The sequence below is a fragment of the Globicephala melas genome, chromosome 9 (genome assembly GCF_963455315.2).
Source record: "Globicephala melas chromosome 9, mGloMel1.2, whole genome shotgun sequence".
NCBI lineage: Eukaryota > Metazoa > Chordata > Mammalia > Artiodactyla > Delphinidae > Globicephala > Globicephala melas.
Window position 1 is genome coordinate 60428349 of NC_083322.1, and position 15353 is coordinate 60443701.

A 15353-nucleotide genomic window follows, 5' to 3' on the forward strand; every position below is an offset into this window, starting at 1 on the left:
ATTATTCCTTGTTCATTATAAATATTAATAAAATTAAAATAAGAATCCTGAGGTATTTTGTTTCATTTTGCTTTCTAGTTGGAACACTTTGACCTCTGAAGGGTCTCTTTTCCCTGTTTCACAGTGGCTGTGGAAGGAAAGGGGGTGAGGCTGGGAAAGAAAGAAAATGACGGAGGTAAGGATCCAAGAGAGAAGTCTGGAGGTATGGGCCCAGGAAACAGCACTAACCTGGACATCAGATACTTGCACTTCTCTTCCAGAACGGGTTTCTCAGTTTATCTTTCTGACCTCAGCTTTCTCATCTGAAAAAATGAGAGGTTTGGATAAGAATCTAGATGTTTTAAAACTCTTTTGGAAGATTCTTTCGGATTTATTAATTGCATATACCGCTAAACTACACTAAAGCTGAATGTAAACAAATTAAAGGGGGGTGGACAACAATAATACCTTACTAACGTTATTATTTCTCCCGGACATGTTAAGTAACTTGCCAAGGTTACACAGCTGATAGGTGGAGGAAACCAAGATTCCAGCCCAGAGGCCAAGGCACTAAAGAACTGCTGAGGAGAGCATTTAAAGGAAGCAGGGTAGCTTTCTTACCCTCAGGCTAGGCCTTGTAAACGACTGTTAACACCAATAAAGTCAAGACCTTACCCCACCTCCTGACTGCTGTGGGGTTGCCTCAATCGCTCCAGGACTCCTCGCTCTAATCCAAAAACAGTTTTCTGATACAAAGTCCCTTTGCCAACTAAAGCGGGGAGCGGGGGGGGGGGTGAGGTTTTGCAAGGACCCGAGGAAACTCTTCTGGCCATTGCCTGACAGCAGTGAAGTAATGACAGAACCAAAGACCACGTGTGCCTTTAGGAGGCTTTGTGGTATCACTAATTGGGTTTTCAGCTCCTGCGGGTTCACATACCTGGTTATGCAACAACAGTTCGCGTACCTATCTTGCCGTATTTCCTTTCATTAAGGCCAGAGAGATACTGAGTAAAGAGAGTCGGGAGGGGGGCATAACAGGGGTAAAAAGAACTGTTTAAAAGCAGGCTAGAGGCCATAAGACTCCTGCAGGGTAAGAGCCTGTCCCTCAGACAAAGGTCTCTCAGGTATCCGCAGTCTCGGTCCCTGATGTCTCACTGCTTTTAACTCCTCTCAAGGTCCGCAAGCTAACGCAAAACCCTAGAGCAAGATCAGGAAGCCGGAGGCCGCCAGCGAGGAGCCGCAAGAGAGCTGCGACTATCGCTCAGAGAAGACCCGACTTCCCAGACCCCTTCGCACAAGGGCGGGGCGTGCTCTCGACTGCCAATCCCCGCGCCCACACGTCGTCGTAGCCCCGCCCCACCCTGCCCCCTCTCGCTCCTCCCTTCCCTGGGGCTGGTGCGGCGGCGGCGACGTCAGCGCTAGGAGAGCCCTGGGTGGCGGCTGCGCTGTCCGCGAGCCGCGGCCTGGACGCGCTGCGGGGAGGGGCGGAGCGAACGGGCGGGAGCGCGCGCTGGGCCCGCCTCGGCTGCTGCCGCCGCCGCAGCAGCAACCGCTGCCGGGGAATGATCTGGGCGGCAGCGGGCGGCCCGGGCTAGCAGCCACGAGCCACTTCTGCGGCTGCCGAGAAGAGCGAGGGTCGCCGGGCTCGTGTCGTCCCCCTCTCTGCCCCCCCGGAGGGGCGAGAGGGAGCCGAGGCTGATGTCAGGTACGCCGGCGGAGGCGCCCTCAGACTGTGGGTCCAATGTCTCGGTTCCTCTCGCCCTCCCCCTCTCGGAGCGTGAGTGTGTGAGTGGGGGAGCGTGGAGGGTGGAACCCCACCCCCGGCGCCGCCAAACAGGTGTCTCGGAGTCGTCGCCGGGGCTGGGGACGTGCGGGTTCCTGAGGGAGGCGCGGGGCACTTCCTGCTCCGGCATCTCTGCGAACTGCCATTGGGGCCGCCTGCCCACCGGGCCGCTATTTTGTTGACATGTAGCCTTCTCTGGGTCGTGGGTCCTTCCCTTTTAGCCTCTCGTGCCCCTCGCCTCCTCGCGCGTCGCCTGCCGTCGGGTCGCGACGGTGAGACACGGGCTGCGCTCCGGACCGCGCGGCTTGAGCACTTAGCGGTCGTGCCCCGCTGGGCCCTCTCCCTGCGGACCTGCGGGCGCTCAGGTGTGGACATCTTCCAGGAGAGCAGCCGGGCTGCCGCGCCGCCCCGGCGCCTAGCGAGCGGGCGCCTTCCGCAAGTGCCGGGGGACTTCCTCAGGGCTCTCTTGGACCAGCAGGTTTGTCTGTGGCCGATTTGTTCTTTTAAATTTCCCTGCCTCTAGTGAGGCAGGTGTGTTTTGGCACTAGCTGCGTGGAGGACGAGGAAAGGAGTTTTTTCCTTCCCTCCTCCCTCCCCCACCAAGTGTGATGGGATTCGTAGGTGCTGACAAATTGGCTTTACAGCTCTGAATTTGGATGTATTGTATACGCAAAAAAATGAACGAAATTTAAGGGTGGGGATTTATTCTTGCCCAGCTCTTACCCTCTCCCTTTATTATTATTGTCAAATGACAAAACATCACAAGCTTTGGAAAAGTTGACTAGATTTATAATCTAGTTCTCTCAATTCCTTATAGTTATTGTGGTATATCCTTTTAAAGCATTTCAGGTTGAAAATTATTATCCTAACCATGAATTGGTTTCCTTATGATTTTAAAAGTTAATTATAAAGTTAGAACTTTAATGCAATAGAGTAATTAGGCCAATGTGTAACGAACAGAAATATGTTCATTTACCAAAAACTGGGCAGTGATAGCTCTGCCTGGGTGCCAGGAAAAGGTGTCATGCATAATTTCAAGTTGTTTAATTCTGGTGTTGGTTTAGACAGTGGGAATCTGAGGTTTTAGGAGGTAAAACTAACTTTTTGCAACTTTCCACACTTTTATCAGATAAATGTCACTTGATGCTGTGTGTTCTAAGTATTGTGTATAGTAATCATACTTATTTTATTTTCTGCCAGCTGTAGTGTATACTAATGTACAGTTTAATTGAGTGTAAAGTTTCAAGTTACCAAACAGTTAACTCTTTACCATATGTTAAGTAAAACAGTGATTTAGTAAGGAAAGTATGACTCACTTAAAATTCTTCACAGGAAAAGAGCATGGTATTTTAGTACTAGTGGAGAACGATTAGATGTCTCTCTTATATTTGCTTGGAGTTTGTGTTTTTCTGATCTATTTAGTTAGGGTTCAGCATTTTAAAAATATTTTGTGGTTACTACCCATTTAAAGATAGGTATTTTTCTTAAATATGGTTTTTTGGGGGTATAGATTATACTAGTCTATATTTCTGAGTAAATTCAGTATCCAGAAATTATTAGAATTTTATCACAAAGTCATTTAGGAGTACATATCAATTAATGATCACCTAGTCATAGAAATAGAAAAGTGTGTCATTTAGGTATATGCTATATACTATTTGTATATTGACTTGTGCTCACTAAGATAAAAATTGCATTATACAGCTTACTTTATAAACCATGGTAATTTGAAGTAGAGTTTCTGTGTGAAGAAATCATTGATTGGAATTCTTGTGACAGTGCACCTGTAAACAAACAGTAAATGGAAAATGGACAACTTGATGCTGAAATTTCATTCAGATTCACTTAAAACTTTAAGCTTCCCAGTACAACCATGTTACTTTTAGAAGATTTATTGAGATTTGAGTAAAGAGGCTAGTGTACAAACCACAGCAAGGTGGAAAGAATATGGCAAAATTCTTTTACCCAGACCTAAGTGGGGTTAAGGTCATTCTTTTAGAATAAGGGGGAAAAAATGGAGAATTGTTCCATAAAAGAGAAGTTAGCATTTTATCTTGAAGTCTAAATGTGTATCGAATGTGTATTTAAAATTTCACTTTATAACTAATTCAGATGTCCTATGGGAAAATACATGCCAAAATCTATAATATGTGAAAATAAGAAGTGTCCCTTGAAGAAAAAAATATAAAGAAGCTGTTGTATGTGAAATAGGGTAGCCCATAGGAAGGTAGGAGAAACCAAAAAGAAAATCTGAGTACATTATCTAGAACCTGTAATGTGAGCTGCCTTGCACATTGAAGGGACACATGGAGGGCAGAGAGAGGCGGTATTAAATTGGGGAGATTCTCAACAGGAAGTCTGATTAGTTCACAATGAAAGCTATATATTAAAACAAATTGGTGCAAGTTGGATAATAGGGAGACTTGAAATTATACAGCTTGGTGTAGTCATTTGCATTTTTGGTCATTGTGTTAGTTTCCTAGGGCTGCTATAACAAAATACAGCAAACTGAGTGATTTAAAACAACGGAAATTTATTGTTTCACAGTTTTGGAGGTTGGAAGTCTGAAACCAAGATGTTGACAGGGCCATGCTCTACCTTCTAGGGAAGAATCTGTTCCGTGCCTCTTAGCTTCATGTGTCACTGGCGTTCCTTGGTTTAAAGTTATATCACACCAGTCTCTGCCTCTGTTGTCACATGGCATTCTCCCTGTGTGTCTCTGTCTTAGTATGGTGTTCTCCCCTTTTTGTAAGCACTTCAGTCATATTGAATTAGGGGCCACCCTGCTGACCTAATCTTAATTTGATTACCTCTCCAAATGCCTTATTTCCAAATACGATCACATCCATAGCTCCTGGGATTAGGACTTCAACCCCAGTCTTTTTGGGAGACACAGTTTAACTCATTACAGTCATGTAATTTATCTTTTACAGTATTCAGTAAAATTTTAGCACCATATAGCAGACCAAATCAGAGGGTGCCTTGGGAACAGAGTAAATTCATTTACCTATCTCACTGCTTACCATGTGCCAGGTCATAGAGGTAAAGCAATGAATAGGTGAACAAAAATCTCTGTTCTCATGGAGCTTACATTCTAAAACATTGGTTCTCAAAATGTGGTCCCTGGAACCTCAGCATCATCTGGTAACTTGTCAGGAATGCAAATTTTCAGGCTCTATTCCCCAGACTTCTTGATTCGGAAACTCTTTTAACAAGCCTTTCAGGTGATTCTGATGTAGACTCAGGTTTGAGAACCACTGATCAAGATGGAGAAAAGAGACAATAGACAAGATGAGTAAGTAAAATATGTAATATATTAGATGTTAATAGGTGCTGTGAGTAGGAATAGGGTGGCCAGGGAAGACCCCCTGAGAAGTAAAGACCTGAAGGAGTTGGGGAGTGAGCCATGTGAGTATCTGGGTGAGTTGTGTTCCCAACAGACAACACCAAGTGTAAGGACCCTCATGTGTTTGAAGAACAGCAAAGAGTCCAAAGTTAGAACACAGCAAGGGAACAGATAGTAACAGGTTCAGTTTTTGAAATTGCTATTTGTTCCTTTTTGACCTACAAAAACCAAATACTAGAAGGAGAGTTCAGCAAGAGAGGAGTGTGGAGGGTAGGATTGCATACTGTGTAGGGTTCATCTTAAGGTTTTGATTATGTCTCTGAGTGACATTGGGAAGACACTGGAGGGTTTTGAGCAAATGAGTGACATGATCTGATTTAACTTTTAAAAGGACTGGTAAAAATGGATTGAAGAAGCCAAGGATGAAGAAAGGGAAAAGTTGATTAGGAGGCTGTTGCAGTAGTTGGGAGAGAAAAAGTGGGAGAGTAAGAGGAAGGGGGAAAGGTGGCTTGGATTAGGGTGGTAGCAGTGGAAAGGTTAGAAGAGGTACAAAATTTAAAACACACAGGATTGTAGTGAAAAGTAAGCTTTTTTCTTCCTTCTCTAGTTACTTCAGTCACCCAGTTGCGAATGTAAGGATACACTAGTATATAATCTACGTGTATTTTATGCATTCATTTGGCAGTGTCTGAAGACATTTTGGGTCACAACTAGGGGGAGTGTTACTGGCATCTAGTGAGTAGAGGCCAGGGATGCTGCTAAACATCTCACAGTGAACAGGACAGCCTCCAAACAGAGAATTATCCAGCTCATGATGTCATTTATGCCATGGTTAAGAAACACTGGCTTAATGGGATTTACAGAGGTTGGGGTATGGACGGTGGAGGGAAGGGGATGTTGTATAGACAGAAAAGCAGTAAGAGTAGAGCAACTCATTGCATTGAGATATTTATTGAACTGTAAATAGTTCATAATTGCTGAAGCATAAATTATAAGGGAGGGAGAGACAGAGGGGGGCATACTGTACCTGTAAGGTAATGTAATTCTTTGAAAACAAAGTTATAGGGCTTCCCTGGTGGCGCAGTGGTTGAGAGTCCGCCTGCTGATGCAGGGGACATGGGTTCGTGCCCCGGTCCGGGAGGATCCCACATGCTGCGGAGCAACTAAGCCCGTGAGCCATGGCCGCTGAGCCTGCGCTCTGGAGCCCGCGAGTCACAGCTACGGAGCCCGCGTGCCACAACTACTGAAGCCCGCGCACCTAGAGCCCGTGCTCCACAACAGGAGAAGCCACTGCAATGAGAACCTGTGCACCACAAGGAAGAGTAGCCCCCACTCGCCGCAACCAGAGAAAGCCCGCATACAGCAACGAAGACCCAACGCAGCCAAAAATAGAAAAAATAATAAATTAAAAATAAAATTTAAAAAAAATAGTATCTCTGCATTTGAGGTTTACATTTCTGTAATATGAGTGAAATGTGAACATTCCTGACCATTTTTTTTCTTTTCCTTCAAATCCTTTTATTTTCTTTAACTGTTTTTATATTAAGTTGGCCTTTTCTCTTTTTCTTTATGATACTTTTTGTTATTTTTCGCTGTACAGATTTTTTTTTAACATTTTATACAGAAACATACCTTTGAACCAGCAATTTCACTGCCAGAAATTTATTCAATGCATAACCTCATACAGTTTTACTATAGTTATACCTTTTGAGTTTTGAAAAGATCTCAGTTCATGATGTAAAGATGTAAAAAGATGTTTTCTTCTAGTTTTTTTTAATTTCATTTTTTAAAAATATTGAAATCTTAGAAACATTTGGAATTTTAAAGAGAAAGGTAGGGATCCAGATGGTTGCTTTTTATCTTTTTCCCAGAAGTTTATTTCAATATCACTTCTTGAATAAGCCATTTTTTTCTTGATTTGAAATGCTATGTGTATTATGTATTAAATTTCCATATGTACTTTTTTTTTTTTTTAACAGACTATTTCGATCTGATGAAGACCACCAGGGATATACATCTTTAGGCTAACAAAGTTAAGTTAATTAACTTGCTGCTGTGAGGGAGATCACACACCAGAGGAACTGCCAGAGGGGACAGGGTTATTATAGGATTCTGGAGAAGGGTGGAGTTTAGACAGAATTTAAATGAAACAATATTTGATAGGTTTAAAGTACAGCAAGACTGTGAATCGGGTTAATTAACATCAGGCCTGGGCTGAGAAGTAGACTTAAGTGTCCTGTTCCCTTGAAGACTACAAAGTTAAGATAAATGTGGAATGTTGTGTCTGGGAAACACTTATCTGAAGCTCTGGGTTGGAAATTGAAGCTGTTTCTGATTAGCGATTCATCGTACATGTCAGAGTGGGGTGTTCCAGTCTCACTGATACACTTTCAAATAATTCTAACAGTCTGGTTGTAGAGAAAAAAAAAAAAGTTTCTCAGCAATATATCTTTAGTATGAATTAATAAAAGTGTTTAAAAATTTTTTTTCCGATTCACAGGTACACTGACATGCCTGTTCAGCCTGAATATCAAATTGTTTTAATTACTATAGCACGTTTTACTCACATATTTATTTTTCCAAACAACATTTACCATAATTTTTACCACATTATTTAATTTTTAAAAATTGTATATCTTAAGTAGGTCTGCCTAGGCTTAGTCCACCCCTACACCCCTTTCAGGAATTTCCCAGGTATACGCTCATATTTATTTTTTCAAACTTTTTAGTTACATTTTACCAAGTTACTTAACTTTTAAGTATCTTATATTTTAGTTGGGATGACATTTTATATAGATAGATAGATATAGATTAATTTGGAGCAAATCTACATCTTTATCATTGATTTTTTTTCCAATTTTTATATTGTAAAATACACAAAATATACCATCTTAACGATTTTTAAGTGTACAGTTCAGTGGTATTAAGTACGTTTATATTGTGCAGTCATGACCACCATCTTCCTCCAGAATTCTTCTCATCTTGTAAAGCTGAAACTCTACACCCATTAAATAGTAACTCCCCATTCCCCTCTCCCCCTAGTCCCAGGAAATCATAAATCACTTTATGACTTTAGCTAAATATCTCATATAAGTGAAATTACAGTAAGTCCCCTACATACGAACCATCAAGTTTCGAACTTTCAAAGATGCAAACGTGTTTGCACGTCCAATCACATAATGTTTGTTCACATGTCTGGCGTACATTGTTACATGCATGCATCCTCTACAAGTGGTTGTACTTTTGTGTACTTTACAGTACTGTATAGAGTACCATAGTACAGTATCTTTATTTCAAGCCCAGGATGTCCAGAAGCAAGAGTAAAAGCAGTGGTGATGTAGCTGGTACTGCTAAGAAGCACCAAGCAATAATGATGGAACTTGCTGTGCAACACAAGGTGCTTACTAATGAAGACCTGATGGAATTGGAGGCCCAGAGAAAGGATGACGAGAGACAAGGGGAAGAAGTAACTGAAGAACCGAAGAGACTCACGACGCAGGAAATGGCAAGGGGATTTTCTTTATTTGAGGAGGCACTGTTAGTTTTTGAGGCACAGGACCCGAATGTAGAACGGTACACGAAGGTTGCAGCAGCTGTTCAGAATGCAGTCCAGTGCTACCGTGTCATATATGACAAGAAAAAAAGAACCACTACCCAGACATCACTGGATCCGTTTTATCAAGAGGGTAGACAGAATTGTGAATCCAGCAAGGAGCCAGAACCCGGGCCATTCGCGTCAGGCGTGAGTGAAATTGCAGCTTGCCCTCCATCTCCTGTTGCTGACGATCCTTCAGCTCTACTATCTCCCACCTCCTCTCCCTCCTCCGGTCAGTAACTCTTCTTGCTTGTTCACTCGATGCCAGCCCCTGTATGCCAGCTGTTGTACTGTACTACTGTACTTTTCAAGGTACTATACCAGAAGATTAAAAATGTTTATTTTGTGTGTGTGTTTGTTTTTTATGTATTATTTGTGTGAAAAGTATTATAAACCTATTACAGTACAGTACTATATAACCAATTGTGTTACCTAGGCTAACTTTGTTGAACTTACAAACAAATCGGACTTACGAACGAGCTCTCGGAACGGAACTCGTTCATATGTAGGGGACTTACTGTATATAGTATTTGTGTTTTTGTGACTGGCTTTTTTCACTTAGCATAATGTGCTCAAGGTTCATCCATGTTGTCGCATATGTTAAATTTTCCTTACTTTTAAAGGCTGAATAATATTCCATCTTGTATATAACACATTTTGCATATTCATCAATCGTTGATGAACACTTGGGTTGCTTCCACATTTTAGCTGTTGTGAGCAATGTTCCTATACAAATGGGTGTACAGATATCTCTTTGAGACCCTGCTTTCAATTCTTTTGGGCATCTACCCAGAAGTGGAATTGCTGGATCATGTGGTAATTCTATTTTTAATTTTTTTGTGGAACTGCCATGCTGTTTTCCACCGTTGCTGTACTATTTTACATTCCCACTAGAAGTGCACAAGTGTTTCCATTTCTCCACATCCTCACCAACACTTGTTTTCTGGGGGGTTTTTTTGTTTGTTTTGTTTTGTTTTTGCGGTACGCGGGCCTCTCACTGCTGTGGCTTCTCCTGTTGCAGAGCACAGGCTCTGGACATGCAGGCTCAGTGGCCATGGCTCATGGGCCCAGCCACTCCGCGGCATGTGGGATCTTCCTGGACCAGGGCACAAACCCATGTACCCTGCATCAGCAGGCGGACTCTCAACCACTGCGCCACCAGGGAAGCCCCTTCTGGGATTTTTTGATAGTAGCTATCCTTAATGGATGTGAGGTGGTATCTCATTGTGGTTTTGGTTAGCATTTTCCTAATGACAAGTGATGTTGAGCATTTTTTTCATACTCAACATGTTCGTGCCTATTGGCCATGTGTATATCTTCTTTGGAGAAGTGTCTGTTCAAGTCCTTTGCCCATTTTTGGGTTGGGTTTGTGTTGTTATTGTTAAGTTTTAGGAGTTCTGTATATATTCTGGATATTAATCCCCTACTAGATGCATGGTTTGCAAATATGTTCTCCCATTCTGTGGGTTGCCTTTTTACTCTGTTGATAATGTCTTTTAATGTACAGGTTTTTAAAGTTTTATAAAGCCAAGTTTGAGTATCTTTTCTTTTGTTGCATGTGCTTTTGGTGTCATATCCAAGAAATCATTGCCAACTCCATGTTGGGAGGCTTTTGTTTTATGTTTACTTCTAAGAGTTTTATACATTTAGGTTTTAGCTTAGGTCTTTGATCCATTTTGAGTTAATTTTTGTATATGGTGTTAGGTAAGGGTCCAGCTTCATTCTTGAGCATGTGGATATCCAGTTTTCTCATTACCTTTTGTTAAAAAGACTGTCCTTTGTCCATTGAATGGGCTTGGCCCCCTTGTCAAAAATTTTTTGACCACGCATGCGAAGATTTATTTCTGTGCACTCTGTTCTATTCCATTGAGCTATATGTCAGTCTTCGTGCCAGTGTCACCCTGTTTTGATCACTGTAGCTTTTATAGTAAGTTTTGAAATTAGGAAGTGTGAGTCCTCCAGTTTTACTCTTCTTTTCTAAAATTGTTTTGGCTCCTTGAGGTACCTTGAAATCCCATATGAATTTTATGATGGATATTTCTGTTTCTTCAAAAAAAAAAGTCATTGGATTTTGATACAAATTGCATTGAATTCGTAGATCACTTTAAGTAGTGTTGACATCTTAACAATATTAAATCTTCCAGTCCATGAACATGGGATGTCATTCTGTTTGTGTCTTCTCTAATTTCTACTGAGGATGCAAGACATATTAATGTTCTCATTGAAAAGTAACAAAAAGGTATTCTCACTTTTGATCTTCTGAATTGGAAATTGTGGGAATAGTTTTAAAAATAGAGTTATAGTTTGAGACTTAATACAACTTGGTTTTGCGGTGTTACATAATTTTTGGGAGGTTTATTTGTTTCTAATCCTTACATACTTTTTCAGGATTCATAAAATTCCAAGGTCCTTTCTAGTACTGAGGTTGTGTAACTGTAATGCTAATAAAATACTTCAGGGTCATTAGGTGAAGGCTGTGTGTTAATATTTTCTATTTCTGTAGTTTTAATAAATTACTAATAGAAAATATTTTTAGTCTTTCTGTCTCTGAATTACTATGTACTTCTGTTATAATTTGTATGAGTTGAATACACATCAAAGGAAATAGTACATATAGTTCATGTTATATATCTAGTTTATGACTGGGTTATATAAGTGTATAAATGTGTCAAATGATGGGACCATATGATTTTTTATTCAGTAAATTAGGCAGTATGGATAAAGATACCTATTTGGAAAAAATAATTTCATCTGTGCTCCCCACATACATACACTTAAAACAAAACATTTGAATGCATTTTACAAGCCAGGCAATGTGTTAGTTGCTGGAGAGATAGAGATAAAAGAGTTATAGCTGTTGTTCTTGAGGAACTTATAGTCTAGGGGGAAATAGATATGTACATACCTACTATGATGAAGTGTGATAAGTACATAGTAGGAGATGTGAATGAAGGAACAAGAAAATATTTGATGGGAAAGCAGTTAATTTGATCATGGGTGATGGGGAAGACTGATTATGAAAAGTACTGAAACTAAGGTAACCATGAAAGATAATTATGCATTTATCCAGTAGACATAACTGAGGAGGGCACTCCAAGCAGAAAGAATAGAATGGCCAAAGTCATCCATATGAAAGGCCATGGCAGATTTGGAGAATGGCTCAGTATAGGATTTATGGATAGGGAGTATCAAGAGTGTAGGAAGGTAAACTAGAGCTAGATCTTGTTTACCAAGTTAGCAGTATGGACTTGATCCTGTGGCATTGGAAAGTATTTCCTTTAAACAAGACTGCTATGTGAAGCCTTTATTAAGTTGGGAAACAGAGGTAAGAGAGTTGAGCCCAAGGGAGAATGATCAAGGAAGGAGGGAGAAAAGTGTTTACAGAGTGTAAAAGAGATGTGGAAATATAATCAGGTTTGGGGACTTGGGGCATGAATAAGGAGATGCTTTGCACTCTTATTTCAAGCCAGCTGATACTGTACCAATGTCTTGTGAAAAGCATCATGGTCAAGAGCTCAAAGGTAGGAAACTATTTTTTGTCTTCTGGGAGTTTATATTCTGTAAACAGGAGAAAATATACCAGTGACCATATCCTTAGTTCCTAGGACAGTATTTGACACATTGAAAGGTGCTCAGTCAGTATCACCTTCCAAAGATTTCGTAAAACCTCACAGTCAGGTTAAAATCAAGTTGCGTAAATCTCAAACTGTAATTCTGTTTGTTTTTTTAAAATATTCCCACCATGGGGCTTCCCTGGTGGCGCAGTGGTTGAGAGTCCGCCTGCCGATGCAGGGAACACGGGTTCGTGCCCCGGTCCGGGAAGATCCCACATGCTGCGGAGCGGCTGGGCCCGTGAGCCATGGCCGCTGAGCCTGTGCGTCCGTAGCCTGTGCTCCGCAACGGGAGAGGCCACAGCAGTGAGAGGCCCGCGTAGGGCAAAAAGAAGAATACGATGGCACGACTTTTATCTTTCAAGATATTAGTGATAGTTTTGAGGGTTTTTCTTTAAGTTTTCATCTCATTACATGGTCTCTTTAAAGTTACATTAAATTTGACTATGTTGATCTTTTTCTTTCATATTAGAGGCTTTCTTTAAAATATCTGGTGATTCTTACCTGGCTATTTATATTTTAGAGTAGATATTAAAAAATAATTGAAATCTCTGTACATGTTTTTAGGGCTTATTACCAGTAGTCCTCAGTAAGTCCTCCTTATTACAGTAGTCCTGTATGATGGTTGAACTGGAATGATTCATTGCTTAACCTTTTTTGGGGATTTCATAATGCAAAACAAACCAATTGGTTTTTAACTTTACCTGTGCAACAATCACTGTAACAGATGATGCTAATACTCTGTCCATAGGCCTTTATCTCCTTCCTCTTCACAGGCTTTGTTGTAGGGCTGCCCTCAAACTGCCAGATACTGTTTTGCCAATGTACAGGCTCTGGAATTGTCTGGGGAATTTGTTTCCTACGGATAGCCCTTAACCAGTGATTGACTGTGTGGGTACAACTCTGAGGTGTGGCCTACACTGCCTCTAGAACTACCTTGAGGGATTAAGCTAAAATTACCCTCCATGGACTTTGCTTGGTATCTTACCCTTTCTTGACTTCTATCCTTCCCTGTCCTACTTCCCTACAAGTTTTTCCCAGAAATACTTTCTAATAAATCACATTTGCACAAATGCGTCATCTCAGAGTTTGCTTCCTGGGGACCCAACTTAAGATAACTACTAATGTTTGGGCTGCATTTCCTGTAATAATGTATTATTTGGGGGTAAGATTGGACTGAGGTTTTCTATTTTATTTTTGGTCTCTCCTTGTCAGATATCAGTATCCAACCTTTTACATAAAAGAAGAATTGGTTAAGTTCTGCTACTTAATTTTCCAGAATGATTTATGTAGTATAATAATTATGTTTTTTGAAAGACTGAAGTATTTTATCCAGGGAAAACCTGGACCTCTTTGAAGTCTGGCTGTTTGACAACATTCTTTATTTCTTCTCTGGTTTTTTGGTTCATTTAGGTTTTATATCTTGAGTCAGCTTTGATTATTTGTTTTTTTAGAGAAATGTGGTTTTCATTTAGGTTTTCATGTTTAATAGTTATTATATAAAATGCTCTCTTTTTTTTCATTTCATCTGTGAATTTGGATATAGTTTGAATCCTGATTTGCACGAACCAAATGTGAAAAGACATTTGTGAGCTAATTGAGGCAATTTGATTATAGAAGACAGTTGGGAAAATTTGATTACATACTTGAGTTGGATAAGTCCAAAGAATTATTGTTAATTTTGTTAGGCATTGATAATTTTGTTAGGCATTTGATAAGGGCATTTTGGCTTGTAAAAAAATGTCCATATTTTCGAAGAGGTGTACAGACGTACATAGAGGTGAGATGACTTGATGTCTGGGATTTGCATTAAAATACTATCATCAATTGAAGAAATGATAAAGTAATGTAGCAAATTTTAAAGTTATAATTCAGTCGTGTGATGGATATATGGGGGTTTATTGTTATACTTTTGTGTGTATTTGAAGTTTTTTTTTTAATTTTTAAATTTTATTTAATTTATTTTTTTATACAGCAGGTTCTTATTAGTCATCAGTTTTATACACATCAGTGTATACATGTCAATCCCAATCACCAATTCAGCACACCACCATCCCCACCCCCCCCACGGCTTTCCCCCTTGGTGTCCATACGTTTGTTCTCTACATCTGTGTCTCAACTTCTGCCCTGCAAACCGGTTCATCTGTACCATTTTTCTAGGTTCCACATACATGCATTAATATACGATATTTGTTTTTTTCTTTTCTGACTTACTTCACTCTGTATGACAGTCTCTAGATCCGTCCATGTCTCAACAAATGACTCAATTTCGTTCCTTTTTATTGCTGAGTAATAGTCCATTGTATATATGTACCACAACTTCTTTATCCATTCATCTGCCCGTGGGCATTTAGGTTGCTTCCATGACCTGGCTATTGTAAATAGTGCTGCAGTGAATTAAATTAAATTAAAGCTTAAATTAAGCTTAAAAAAAACCTCTGAGTTACCCCTCTAATGAAATTAGAGTACATACTTGTTAGCACATTCTCTCCTACCCCTCCCCACTCCATTTTTATTCACATGATATGCCCTTTCTGCCTACGTGTCTTACAGTTAAATTACTATTATCACTTTATCTCATGTAGCTTTTCTTTCTAGGATAATAATATTTCTGCTTTGTTTCATCATTACCACTCCACAGTGTTATATTGGAAAGGATTACAACTTTCTATTAATGCTAACCCTTTCATTGTGTGATTTCTTCATTTGTGAATTTGAGTTTTTGTTTTTGTTTTAATTTGGATTTTACTCTCAGCTGGTAACTCTCATTACCTTTAAGTAGGTAATGTATCAAGGGTATGTGCGTACTGAGTCCTTTGCATATTTGAGAATGTCTTCCTGTTACATGGATTCTTGAATGACAGCTTGCTGAATCTTTAAGTCTATGGGAATGTTGTCCCCCTCAAAAACTTGGGTTTTTGCAGCATTTCTTTTGACATATAATAACACAGAGGAGAAAGCTGCCTAATAATTTTTCCCTTGTAGTTCTGCCTAATTTTTCCCTTTGACTTGCTTATTTTTCCCTGGATACTTATAGAG

At 40.3% G+C, this 15353-nt stretch overlaps 2 protein-coding genes across 4 annotated transcripts in view; one reads left to right on the forward strand and one right to left on the reverse strand.

The window, feature by feature from the left end:
• ASNS (asparagine synthetase (glutamine-hydrolyzing)) overlaps positions 1-1142 on the reverse strand; it is a 115164-nt gene extending 114022 nt beyond the window's left edge. Inside the window, exons 1-2 of the mRNA XM_060304636.2 lie at positions 917-1142; positions 229-302 (exon numbers count right to left, since the gene is read on the reverse strand). The gene's annotated coding sequence lies outside the window, so the exon portion shown is untranslated. The remainder of the gene's footprint in view (positions 1-228; positions 303-916) is intronic.
• Positions 1143-1498: 356 nt separating this feature from the next.
• The window catches only part of C1GALT1 (core 1 synthase, glycoprotein-N-acetylgalactosamine 3-beta-galactosyltransferase 1), a 35526-nt gene continuing 21671 nt past the window's right edge, over positions 1499-15353 (forward strand). For 2 of the 3 annotated variants that reach the window (XM_030857226.2, XM_070046351.1), the window contains exon 1: positions 1499-1684. In XM_030857226.2, coding sequence (XP_030713086.1) covers positions 1678-1684 — 7 coding nt within the window. In that variant the 5' untranslated portion in view covers positions 1499-1677. Of the gene's footprint in view, positions 1685-2091; positions 2241-15353 lie in introns of those variants that run through there. The other variant, XM_060304637.2, reaches the window with a different exon arrangement.